General features: G+C 35.9%; 1 protein-coding gene across 1 annotated transcript in view; it reads left to right on the plus strand.

The window, feature by feature from the left end:
* The window catches only part of LOC149569763 (uncharacterized), a 58,199-nt gene extending 46,250 nt beyond the window's left edge, over nucleotides 1–11,949 (plus strand). The window contains exons 2-6 of the mRNA XM_089822483.1: nucleotides 7,017–7,144; nucleotides 9,363–9,588; nucleotides 9,853–9,980; nucleotides 10,145–10,925; nucleotides 11,067–11,949. Coding sequence (XP_089678609.1) covers nucleotides 7,017–7,144; nucleotides 9,363–9,588; nucleotides 9,853–9,980; nucleotides 10,145–10,925; nucleotides 11,067–11,581 — 1,778 coding nt within the window. The 3' untranslated portion in view covers nucleotides 11,582–11,949. The remainder of the gene's footprint in view (nucleotides 1–7,016; nucleotides 7,145–9,362; nucleotides 9,589–9,852; nucleotides 9,981–10,144; nucleotides 10,926–11,066) is intronic.
* Nucleotides 11,950–13,560: the final 1,611 nt, after the last annotated feature.

Consider the following 13,560-nt stretch of genomic DNA (forward strand, 5'->3'; position numbering starts at 1 on the left):
TCTTTCCTTTGTTCTATCAACCGAATCAATCACTGTTAGACCTTGTAGACTAGGTCACAAACCTTGGGTCCAAATATTAAACCTTGTAACACTCGGCAAAATCTCGTCCATGAAGTTTCCTTCACTTCCGCTCTGCTCAACTTCGCATTCCGCTCTTGTCCTGCTTACAAAATACTTCTTCATATCCATGTCACGATAAAGGGAAATGTCCTTCCTTTATACCGAGTCCATAAAACAATTCCTTGAGTCGACTGTTAGACCTTCTCAATTAATTATTATAGGACCACATTAAGAACACATTACACTTAGCGATAACATTAGTCTTCCGCCTTGCAACTTGAATAACTTTCCGTACACGTAATATTATGACGAGCGAACTTAGCCATGTCATCACCAACATGTCTTCTTTGCATCCTCAACCTCGACTCTCAGAATAACAACTCTGCTAAGAGATATAACAAGTTTACCAGAAAATGCTTCTATAAACTATATCTTAGAACAAACATCACCAAAACTAACATAACTTCTTCCGGACTTATCATTTTTTTCTTTCGACATTAACTGCATATACTAGATACTCAAACGTATCTCCTATAACCTCGGCTAGTGAGAATACTCAACTAGCTATCCGTACCAACTTGATCTTTCCGCTGTTCTTTAGTCAGATACCACAGAAAACTACTATGTTGACATAAGGACAAACTCAGTCATGAATGTACATAACATATCATCGTAGTAACATATCTACAATACTTCCCCATAGGAATATGATCAGCATTCATGCTTTCAACAATCTCTCAACACAATGCTGGTGCTACTTTTCAAAGAGCTATGGATGTGGCCTTTGCGGACATCATAGATAAGCTTTTAGTAGTATATTGGGATGATTTGACAACATATTTGAAGTAGAAAGAAGATCGTTGCATGCATCTGGAAAAGGTATTTACTAGAGCCTTGAAATATGGCATTTCATTAAACCCAAGAAAGTGTGCTTTTGGAGTTACTGAAGGTAAAATTTTAGGACATTTGGTTAGAAAAGGAGTAAGAATAGACCCTGAGAGGGTGCAAGCTATTGACAAGATCCAAAAGCCTAAAAGCATAGAAGGCATTCAATCTTTCTTTGGACAAATATATTTTCTTAGAAGGTTTGTTAAAACCTTTGCAAAAGTAACTAGACCCATTTCTAAAATGCTTAAGAAGGGGGTTGAGGTTAAGTGGGATGGTGAGCCAACTAATGCTTTCTAGAAAATAAGACAAGCTATTAAAGATGCCCCTATTTTAAAAGCTCCTGCTTATTTGAAGCCAATGCATATATTTTCTTTTGCTTCATTTCATATTGTTTTACAAAAAAATGAAGAGGGATTTGAATAACCAGTTGCATTCTTTAACAAGTCTCTTCAGGCTGTAGAGTTAAAATATGAAATTAATGAGAAATAGGCCTATGCATTAGTCAAAGCTGTGAAAGCATTTAGGTGTTATCTTGTGGGAGCTACTGTGATTGCTTTTGTTCCTAGTGCTGCAGTGAAAGATATATTCTTTCAACAAGAAGTTTCAGGAAGAAGATGTAGGTGGATCAATAGGATCCAAGAGTTCAATTTAGACATCCAAATTACTAAGTTGCTAAGGGGATAGGGACTTGCAAAATTGATGGCATAGACCAATTTGGAAGCAAATCAGATGAACCAGCTTGATGGTGATTGCAGAAGTTACTCGGTGTGATATGGTTGCTTGTGAATGGTACAAAGATGTAATCTATTACTTGCAATACATGAAAATTCACCAGAAATGAGTGATAACCAGAAGAGGGCATTGGAGTTACAAGCCATAAAACATGTGATTGTTAGAGGGGAGTTATGGTGGAGAAATATAGAAGGTGTATTGTTGAAATGTGTTGATGAGCAACATTCATAAAAATATCTTGGATGAAATGCAAAGTGGAGTGTGTGGAGGCCATTTTATGGCTAAAACAATAGCTCATAAGGTAATCAGAGCTAGATTTTGGTGGCCTACATTGTTTAAGGATGGACAAGAACTTGTAAGGAAGTGTGATGCCTATAAGAGATTCACTGGTAAGTTGAGATTTTGTGGTAACTTGCCACTAAGACCAATAGAGGTGCAATTACCATTCCAGCAATGGGGAATGACTTCATAGGAGAAATTGCAAATAAATCAAGTGGAGGACATCCATGGATCGTAGTAGCAACTGATTATTTTACAAAATGGGTTGAAACAATTCCCACTAAGGGGACAACAAGTAAGGTGGTAATGGATTTTATTCTAAATAACATTTTTATAATGTTTGGATATCCCGATAAGATTGTTACAGACAATGCTATGTGTCTTAGATCCGAGGAATACAAAGCTTTTTGTGAGAAATATGGTATACTAGAGCTACATCGTCTCCATATCATCCCCAAGGGAATGGATAGGTAGAATCTAGCAATAAAAGCCTATTAAAGATCATGAAGAGGATATTGAGTGAAAACAAGAGGGGTTGGGATTCAAAGTTTCCCTTGGCATTGTGGGCTGATAGGGTTACTATCAAGAAGGCAATAGTTGTGTACCTTTTGACTTAGTTATAAGTGAGATTGCCCCAAAACAACTTAAGTGGAATGACTTGCAAGAAAATTTGAGTAAGAAGATATAGTATTACTATGGAATGCCAGAATGGAAGACAAGTGTAAACATGGGAAGTTTGACCCTATTTGGCTAGGCCCATATCTGGTTCATGAGAAACGGGGAGAGGATTCTTATTTCATCAAAGAATTGTCAGGAGATATTTTGGAATTGCCAGTTCATGGACAATTCTTGAAGAAGTACTTTTGTTGAAGGTATTTGTTTTTCCATGACCAATAGTTTAGATCTTTGTATATATTTGTGAACCTTGTAAATCCTTGTATGTTTGTTGTGTTTTCCCTCTTTTGTTGGGCGTTGCTCACTAAAAAGTTGTCAGTTCATCAAGTATGTGGCTTGCTCTCCTGGAAATGTTAAATTCTTACATGGATGCAAGCTATCCATTATCCCCAGACAGAGCCACTGGTAGCCTATATTTTCACTATGCAATTTTTTTTGAAATTAAGTAAATGGTATTATGCAATTAGGGTTTTCATGTATGTTATTGTCTTGTTTAAAAAAAGAAAACCCTAAGTTGTTAAATCCGTGCCTTGTGTTTTTTCCAAATTTTATTTAAGCCCTAAGGTCATGAATGTATTCAAATCGTGTATGTTATGCTTTGCTAAGAAAAATTTGTCCTATGGTTGACCTTTATATTACCCTAGATCCTTTTGATAAGCGGGAAATCGTAAGCTTAATTCAAAGTATTTCCAACATATTTCCAATCTTACGGTCTAGGGTTAATCGTGGAGTTGTAGGTTGAATTCCAAAGTCTCCTGAAGTTACGTCCTAAAGATCAAGCGTAAAAGCGTAAGAGTTATTTCTCAAGCTTCCTGACCTTACCGCTTATGTTGGAAGCGTATCACCATAGGTCTATTTTCTAAAGGTTCATGAGTACTTCCGATCTTATGGTCTAAAGGTAGAGCATAGAGGCATAAGCTATATCATTAAGGGCAATTAATATGTTTCGATAATATGCTAAAGGTGAAGGTGTAAGATCGTAAGCCATAATGTTCAAGTTATAAAAATGTATACAATCTTACGATGTAAGGTTTTGGCGTGCAGGCATAAAGAAATTGGGCATGTGACTTTTAAGTTCTTCGGATATATGATCAAAGGGAGATTGTAGGATCGCAAGATGAAATATGGAAGCCTTCGGAGTTATGATTGAAGGTGAAGTGTAAGATTGTGGAATGAAGTGAAGAGATTGCCAATGCTACAATAAGTGCTAGGCATACGATCAAGAGGTTAAGTCAAAAGATAAGATTGAAGTTTCGGAGTTACGACAAGCTATTAACTAATTGTCAGCGTATGATCGTGGTTAGAAGAGAGATAAACAGTTAGGACTTCCAATCTTACGGTAGACTCTGAAGTGTAAGGCTGTAAGATATGAAAGGAAGGCTACAGGTACTGCTGATCGTGAGATTGTAAGGTGCATAAAGGGAGTCTCCAATCCTATGCCAAAATATTATAAGCAGCTAGCATAAGTTCGCAGCTTAAAAGCAAACAAGACAAATGAGACCACTAATGTTTCGATGAATTGCTGTGCGTAAGATTGGAGGGTTGAGTTGTCTACTCATATGGGTTTACAAAAGGTCAAGATTTCAATAGAGCATAAGATCAAAAACCCTAAGTCGACATAAAGCATATGTATGTCTTCTCTGAGCTAGAAAAGGATGAGGGGTTTAGCCAATCAAATCTTTGAAAAGATAAAGTAAAAGATGCTTAACTCTAAAAAAATTGCATAATTCATCTCCTTTCATTTAATCTTCAAGTAAGCACAATGTAGTCTTGACAGTCCTTCAGCAAGTCTTTGTAGCCAATGTCTCCTTTATGCTTGTTCCTCTAACGTCAAGGCTATTTGAATGACCTCACACTCGTCTCCTTGCTCCCTTGGGATACTTTAGATCTTTATTCAAAGTTTTGACATTAATTATTACTTTCAAATGGGTTGAGGATGCATTGACTCCTTCGGCTCTCGTCGAGCTGCACCTGTTCTATTTGGGTGTTTTCCTCATACTGCTGTAGGATTTGTTGATGGTGATTTTCTCTAATGTCCTCTTCTTGCGAGTTACAAAGGGTGATAAAGTGTTGTGCCAATAGTCTTGGTAAGTGGCACATTAGTTGATCCACCGTTGGACTCACCCCTAGTGAATTCCACACTGCACGTGCTGGAACTTCCTCCTGTTCCGCTTTCCTTCGAGTGTAAGTTTCAATGGATGCTTGTAATATGCTTGCAAAGTCCACCATCACTGCTCTTTCTCCTTGAAACAATTCTTTGTTTTTGTTATTGTTACTTGTCCCTTCATTGCTCACGGGTTGGCCCATTATATTATTTTTTGCGATGTAAACCCTACCATCATTCCCAAATTCGTCTACGCAATGACACCAAATGTTTTCCCTGTAGGCTCTACACTTAGAACAGAATAAAGTGCATACAAAACAAGACAGTAAACATGTGCAATATAATAGAAGTCACAGATGCATGTTCATTAATCTCATAAATGCTTACAATGTATCTTCGAATGACAATACCATCATGACAACAACCTCTCTCAGAGATAAGTACATGGACATGTATAGAGGTGTCAAGGGGGTGTGAGTGCCAACAGTCGGTAATCATCTCCCAACTATCCATCCCTTGACAAATACTAACAAGAGTAATTACCTAACAGCACTCTAGTTCTCCTCCACTCCTTTTTCTCCCCACATTCTATTTAATCTTTCTCCTTTATATCTTCACATGTGAGGGAGAGGTTGTGCCTCTGCACAATGTCTGCCTTTTGGCATGACTAATGACAGAAATTACAGTTATGTACATTATATCAATGCAGGACATAAATATTTGCATAAGCCAAAGGAGCACTGCAGTTTTTCAGAATAGGTTCAAAATGGTACAATTGTCTGCACATGGAAAACATGACATAGATATTTATGATTCTTTCCATTGGAAAATTTGAGGTGTTAAAACATACAACTGAACTATGTCAAGAATTTCATTTGTTATCACACATCTATATTCATGTAATATGACACTTCTGTCATATATTGTGCATCTACATTGGTTTTTGACAGCTTATTTTTGAAAACCTTGAATTATTTTGCAGCAACTGCTCATTATTTCACAACATCCTCCTTAAATGATCATGGAGAGGTGCTGAAAACTGATGTTAATCCCACAACCCTTTACCTTGGCTAGCTGATTCTCTTGTTAATGCCTGAGAGTTTCCATGTCCATTTCTATCCATCAATTGATCAAATAAAAAGTCTGTACACTGTTATCTTTTGCTTGTTACATAGTCAAATTTTCACAACCAATGCTAGAAATGAAGTGCCCTAGCAGACTCAGATGCTTTGCCTCCTTACGGTTCATTTCTTTTAGCCATGTCCTGAGGCCATCATCTCCTCTTAAAATTAAGGGACTTTGTCTTATCACGCTAATAAAAACACAATTTTATTCTCAAAAACCTTATCACTTCCTAGGGCTTGAATGGTTATAAATGACGACAACATTTCATTTATCAGGTCTCTTATGTAGGGCCTTTAGAGTTGCATATGTTGCTGTAAATCAGAGTGGCGAAACAGCATTTTTCTATTATAACATATTGCTTTATTACCTTTTTTGTCAATTAATTTCAGTGACCTAATTTATACATCTAGTCTATATATCTGTCTATGCAAGCTAAAATAAATAGATAATTTATTTAAATTTTGTATTAGTTTTTAATTTGCTCTTTTGATTTGTATGCTCTGTTAATGAAATAATAGAAACACCTGATTCATTATTGTTTGTAGCCTTTTAGCATATACTGATTATTGATGTCAATCAAAATGATGCAATTCAACTTATACTTGCATTTCATTACCTTTTTATAAGTATTCTTTCATTCAATTATGTGTTGCTTTGTTAACTTATTAGCTTATTATAAGATTGGATACAACCTAATCTAAAATCTAGTCTCTACACGGTTGTGTGAGTTTTGCTTAAAACTTTTGGCTCTTAGCGTGTTATAATATGCTCCTTGTTATCTTATTAGCTTGTTTGTAGATTAAATTTAGATATGGCCTAATCTGAAATCTAGGATAACGACTGTCTTGGCATGTGACATTTGATGTGCTCTATGAATTTCAAGCTTATGTTCAGTAAATATATTGAATTTTGTAGTGGACATGTGCCTCAAAATAACATTATGTACACATTGGATTTTTTAAGACCATCTAGTTTAAAAGTAAGCTCATTGTTACTGGAAAGGGGAATTGATCGTCTGTTAAATTTTGTCATTTAGGGAAAATAACATTATGTACACATTCCATTTTTAGTACCATCTGTGGTTTTTATAATTGAAAGTAAGCTTATTGTTACTGGAGAGGAACATTGATCTTCTGTTAAATGTTTCATTCAGGGAGGGATGGTTTGACACACAACATGCTGGAAAATATCCATGCCCATTGGAAACGCCGGCGTGTTTGTAAGATAAAGTGCAAAGGAGTCGCGACAGTTGATATGGATAATGTTTGTAATCAGCTTGAGGTTGGTATTTGTTATGTGATGCTAAGGCTTGTACAGTTTGTTTTCTTTTTGCAAGCTAACATTTGAATAAAAACTACAGTTCTGATTGTCAGATGTTTGTTGTAAGATGGTTAAAGTCTTATGCCCAAATTTTGTGGAAGTTTGATAAGGTGGGACTGAATATGAATTTTGACAATTGCAACTATGCCAATTTGCTCTTTTGTTTGCATTGGTATAAGTTAGTTTTGGATTACTACGATCAATGATTGCTCACTTTTGATATGTCTTGGACTTTCATTTTCGTATCTTAATTTTCGTGTTTTTCACTTACATAAGGTTCCCATAACTATAATTCAAGGAAAATTCTAAGGTTAAAAATAAGCTGTGTGTGAAATTATTCAGAAGTGAAAATGGAAAAAATTATGATATTGCTATCAGGATTTAACTGTGTGATTTTGAGTCAAACTCATTGACCCATGTTTCATGAGTAGTGATTCAACATGAATCCATTTCTCATGAGAATAAATGGAACACTTAGCACTCATTGGATCTAGGTGATGCTCACAGGGGTGAGATTGGAAATTTCAAGTTTGAAAAATTGAGATTGGAAATTGGGATTGAAAAAGTGAGATTGGAAATTTCAAGTTTGGAAAATGGAAAAAATCTTAATTGAGATTGGAAATTTCAAGTTTGAAAAATTGGGCTCAAGGAGAGCATGAATAGTTGTGAGGAGAAATTGTTTGCATGTTTGAAACAAAAATATGACACCTGAGGAGGTAAGCCATGAGCAAGGATTTGAAATTCAAGATAGAGCACTATATATGAAACATGGAAGGCATCTTTCAAACACGGATTACTTGTGAAATTACAGCAGAGGAGAGAAAATTCCAGAAAGAGAGAAGGGCAAAATTTTCCTGAACTGCTGCAATCTCAATCCAATTCAGGGGAAAAAATCAGAAATTAGTGAAATTTTTTTCCCAGCACAGAGGCGAGTCTAAATCAGAACTCAGGTGCGAGTTCCAATATTAGAAAGGATTTTACCAAGGGATTATGTCAGAACAAAGGAAAAGTTAAGTCAGAATTCAAGCATTCATACACTAGTGTGTTGCTCTTTGCATTGGAAAAATGGTCAGTTGTTTCTTAGGACTTGTGTACACTCACTCTGTAATATTTTTAGTTGTTTTGTAAATGTTCTATAAATGTTAGTTTTTAGTTGTTTTTTAAAAGATGAAAAGAAGTCATTTACCTGTGGGTCTTGGGTTGGATGGACCGGACTGGTACTGGTATTACTATTCAGTAGGTCTGTATGGGACCAGTCCTAGCTGGTGTGCCCAGTTTCATAGCAGAGACTAGAGCTAACTCTTGGTAAAATAATTGCTATCATAACCTAGAGAGATAAGCATGCGTGGGAATCAAATAATGTATTGGAGGGTTCTAGAGTTGTCAACTATATATATATATATAGAAAGCTTTGTTGTCGAACCGCATATGCCTACCTCTCTTGTCTTCTTTCAGCCATTTTAGCAAACAAGAATAAATTAAACGGGACAGAGCTGTGTTGATGGATGGTCTGACATTCATCTGGTTTCTTCTCTTCGTTGTTCTTCTTGTACTAGATAGGGGGCTTGGTATTTCAAGTTTGCCTTTACTCAAAAAAATGATTCATCTATTTAGAAACTCTTAGTGACAAATCTCTGAAAAGTCAAACCTGCACATATTTAATAATATTATATTCTAGACATTGGATATGTCATGAACTCATTTGACTCATCCCATGATACATAATAATTTTAATCTTAGATACGGTATAGAAAGAGTATTAATAGAGCTATATTCTCATTAGTGACTTACACAAATATGCTATTCATTGGTAGGCAAAAAGTTTTTTTGGATTATATTTTGTCATCTTTATTTTTTGATATGAGAGCCTGTGAATGAAGAAAAGTAAAGAATATTTTGCAATGATATGTTTTCGTATTTATGAAGCATAACATATCAACTAAAATAAGGTCATTGTTTGGTGTAATGAGAAGAGGCAGTGCTGAAATGCTTGATGTTTTCAAATCCTGATACTTTCCTGTAAGACAAGGTCCTTGGTACGGTTATTTTTTAGAAAGCTCAGCTGAGGCATTGATATTTGTACCAAAATAATGAAATTGAATGTTAAACAGCTTCTGTGCGCTCTTAAAAAATGAATTATTTATAATTTTTGACAGGCTTGTCTCACACAAAATGACAGGACAAAACTGGGGGAAAAGTCATTCATAGGTCTGGGGGAGCCGTATATCTTTTTCGAGGTCGAAATTACAATTATAAAATGCGACCTGTGTTTCCCATGATGCTTTGGAAACCTGCAGCTGCAGTCTACCCGAGGTTGGTTGAACGGGCTCCTGAAGGTCTGACCATAGATGAAGCAAATGAATTACGAAAAAAAGGACGATCACTACCTCCAATATGCAAGCTAGGTAGCACCTGGACTACTTTTCTACATGTATTGGCAATGTAGTCTTGATTTCTACATATAATTATTTGAAGAAAAGGATAATAGATCAAGACGAGCTTAAAGTGGATGCAAATCAGATAACTTTTCAAAGTTCCAATATGATGAAAGCTGTAAATTTAAAATGTTTAATTAAAAAATTACTACTACTCATAAGATTCATATTAACATGGAGTCTTAGTGAAATTATTAACCTATAATTCTGACATTTTTATTCTTGTTTATTCAGGAAAAAATGGTGTATATTTGAATCTTGTAAAAGATGTTAGAGATGCCTTTGGAGTGAGTGATCTGGTTCGTGTGGACTGTCAAGGCTTGAAATCTAGTGATTACAAAAAGATAGGTGCTAAACTGAAGGTTTGTCTAAATCGCATTTGTTTTCTTGACTTCTCCATGCTAAATGACAAAGGATGCATGCATTAGTTATCAGTATCACACAATGATGCCTTTTTTTCCTAGTTAGGCATGCATAAATTACATGTAATATTGAGATTCCTGTAAATGTTTACAATGGATTGCAGGATCTAGTTCCATGTGTTTTACTTTCCTTTGAATATGAACACATATTAATGTGGAGAGGAAAAGACTGGAAAGCCAATGAGCCAGGTTGTGGAGCTCCCGAATCGCATTCAGACAAGGAATGCTCAGTTGCTGATTCAGTCAAAGATGCAACGGGATACACTGTTATGACTACTTTTTCATTAGATGAGAAGTCCGGTTATGAAAATCCGATACCTAACTATAGTGATTCATTAACCAAGGAAAATGCGCTTGAGAGGAATTCTCTGCCATTTGAAAATGTTACAGATGAGTCTTTAGGGGATAAAGATGAAATAACAGCAGATCTTGAAACGTCAAGTAGTCTGCAAGTTTTGGTAAAAAGTGTAGATGACAGTAAAGGTGAAGAAAATACAGTAAAAAACAATTCTTTGTCATTTCAAAATGGTGTTGAATTTGATTCCTTCGAGGACAAGTTGGATACTTTATCTTTAGAGGAGGAACTTTTAGACTTGAACAAATCAAATGAAACTTCTGATAGAGTAGTTTCTGTGGATGTTTCTGGGTCAGTCACAAACAGGGATACAGTCTGTTTTGGGGAGGATTCTGTACATGATTTTAGAACTTCATCTTCTTCTGTTTTGGAACTTGAAGAGTCTGTTGAATCAAGTGAAATTAAGGTATCTTCTAATGGAGAATTTGATTCAAGTCTTTCTCTATCAACCACAAATACAAACAAACAATGCTTAAGTGAAGATTCTGCACAGAGTTCCCAAGCTTCAGATGTGCCATTCTTCCATGGAGGTGAGAATGCAGGTGTTTTAGTTTCAAAACAAATAAAAGATTGTTGGAATACCTTATCCAAGACTGTTGATAGCCTTTTTTTTAATCATACAAATTTAATTTCCGACTCAAAAAGGTTGACTGACTCATATTTTCTGGCAGCTGAAATAAGTATGGCTGGTGAAGAGCTCACAGAATCCACTGATGACGAATCTAAACATTTTTTGCAACCAGACTATGCAGAGAAAGCTAATGTGCAAGAAACTGATGACTCATTTAATGACGTTAATGATAGAGGAGTGATAGTCAATAGTAATTCAGAAACGGGTCAAGGAGCTAGTTTGCACATTGAAGTCTTGTGGGAGCAGGCACTTGATTCAGGTAGAGTTCTGTTGTTAGATGAATCAGATGTGGATCCCGACATAGTTCACCAAAAGGCTGTTGCTTTTGCAAAGACTGCTCCTGCTGGGCCCTTCTTCAAGCGCAATTTTTCACGTAAAAAAGTGAGTAAAAAGTCTTGGAGAAAAAATCCTTCAGTAAAAAGGAATGAATCTGAGAGTCTGACAGCTGTTGAAAGGCATCATAATGATGTAAGGGAGGAAAGGCCTCTTTCCTCTTATGATTTGCCTCATGGAGGATTGGGCTTAGATGAACTTGCAAAGCTTTTAGCCCAATGATTTGTTGTATTTTAGGCCTTAATGCATGATTGTTTTCCCGCAAGCACATCAATTTTTCCATTTACTTTAATCTTTGAGTCGTCAGTTTGGTAGTGGTCTCTTTGCAATTGCCCAATTGTTGTGCTACTCATAGCATAAGATTTCCCACCCCATGCCCTACCTACCCCCTCTCCATTTGCGCACCTTGTAAATATATCAATTGTGTTTTGATGCCTGATGGGATATTGGGCCACACAGCATTTTAGGGGACTGCAAATAGACAACAATGTGAACAAACTAAATACAAAACTCAACACATGTTTATGAATAAATTTAGAATCACCCAGGTGCAATGTCTCATCTTGGGTGCATTGCAGGAAGTTCCATAATATCTTATCTTTCATGATATTGTGCTGTAATCATTCTGATGGCCTACGCTTCGACCCAGTATTGATCATAGACATGATTCTATTCTGCCTTCCTTGGTTTTAAAGTTTATCTGGCTACTGGTATCGGCATAAGATGGACAATCCTGCAATTGTCAATTCGCCAGGTAGGTGTCTTTCTATTTAAATTTATTGGGAATATTCTGGTAGGTCTCTTGATAAACATCGACAAGAAATGACTATTAGTCAGTATTCCCTATTTTTCTCTAGCTGATACAAAAATTCGAAAGCAAATTTGTGTTCAATCATATGGATCAACAACTCTTGCTACCCAAGGATGTTTATATGATCAACACTGTTTCCATGTCATACTCCTAGGAAAATCTCTATCATTCTTCAACTAATGGGTCCCTGGACTTGAAATCGACACAAGTAGGTAGGTGGGTAGAGAATTTTAGGGGTGAGACAACTCTCTTGTTTTCTATTTGACATTAAGGATGTGACACCAATTCTTGTCGATTGAATTGAACATGAATCTGGTATTCCTGATAGAATGGAGATGTATACTCTTAAATTTTGCATGCATTTTTTAGATGAGATGCCGTCCTTTCTTTTAGTGCATATTACTTCCAATTTTCAGCAATGGGGCAGTGCCATTTGTTTAATTTGGGGGCATTTCACATGCATTTTTAAAGAGATATTGTCCTTTCTTTTAGTGCATATTACTGCCAATTTTTATAAGGGTACAATTTCATTTGTTTTATCTTGAGGCAATTGGGAATTGTTTAAGAGAGTCTTTATTTTCAAAACTGTCTTGTGATATTTTTCTACCTGGGTTCACCATGTCTGTGCTGCTGAGAAATAAGTTGTGGTTCATGGATTTGATTCAGCGGTAGTTAGACTTGATAGCACACAAGCTTTAGGAACTTGCTCAATAGATAATGTATGGGATTGTTATTCTTCCGGACTACTTGATTTCATGTATATTGATCAACTTTGTTGAGGAAAACAATATCATGTTGTAGAGGTGGCAAATGCATAGCTTCACAGTTTTCCCATTCATTTCATGCCATGTTCTGTGGACGTATAAAGTACACAGTCCTATCACATCTTGTCGGATTTGATAGTCACTAACCCAACTCACAGTTTCAGAGGTGCCATGTACTTGTTAGATTAGTCTCAATTCTTAGATTAGTGTTTTCTGGATCCAGTTTAGGGCCATCCTTGCAACCTTGGTCCTGTAGTTTACAAATTCAAATTTTATTATGGCACTAGGTCGACTTAGCTTATTTGTACTTGATGTATTTTAAGACACCCCAAGTGAAAGTAAACATTATCTTGAAAGGAAACATGTTTGCCAAAGGTTTGATTTTTGACCAACACTACAAAGACCATGTTTTCAGAGTGGGCTGTGTTAAGATGCACACGGCTTTTCTGGTGAGAAAGATCATCAAGTTTAATGCCAATGTACATGTTATAGGCACCTACATGGTGCTGATTTCAAATCTTCAATACGAAAAATATAAAAAATAAATGTTCAAATTTTCAGTTTTTATCTCAGTACATAAATAAAACACATTTAATTTTAATTTTCAGGCACACATAACAAGCTAA

This window comes from Cupressus sempervirens, chromosome 3 (genome assembly GCF_028749045.1).
Source record: "Cupressus sempervirens isolate cs-2001-9-10 chromosome 3, ASM2874904v1, whole genome shotgun sequence".
Lineage (NCBI taxonomy): Eukaryota > Viridiplantae > Streptophyta > Pinopsida > Cupressales > Cupressaceae > Cupressus > Cupressus sempervirens.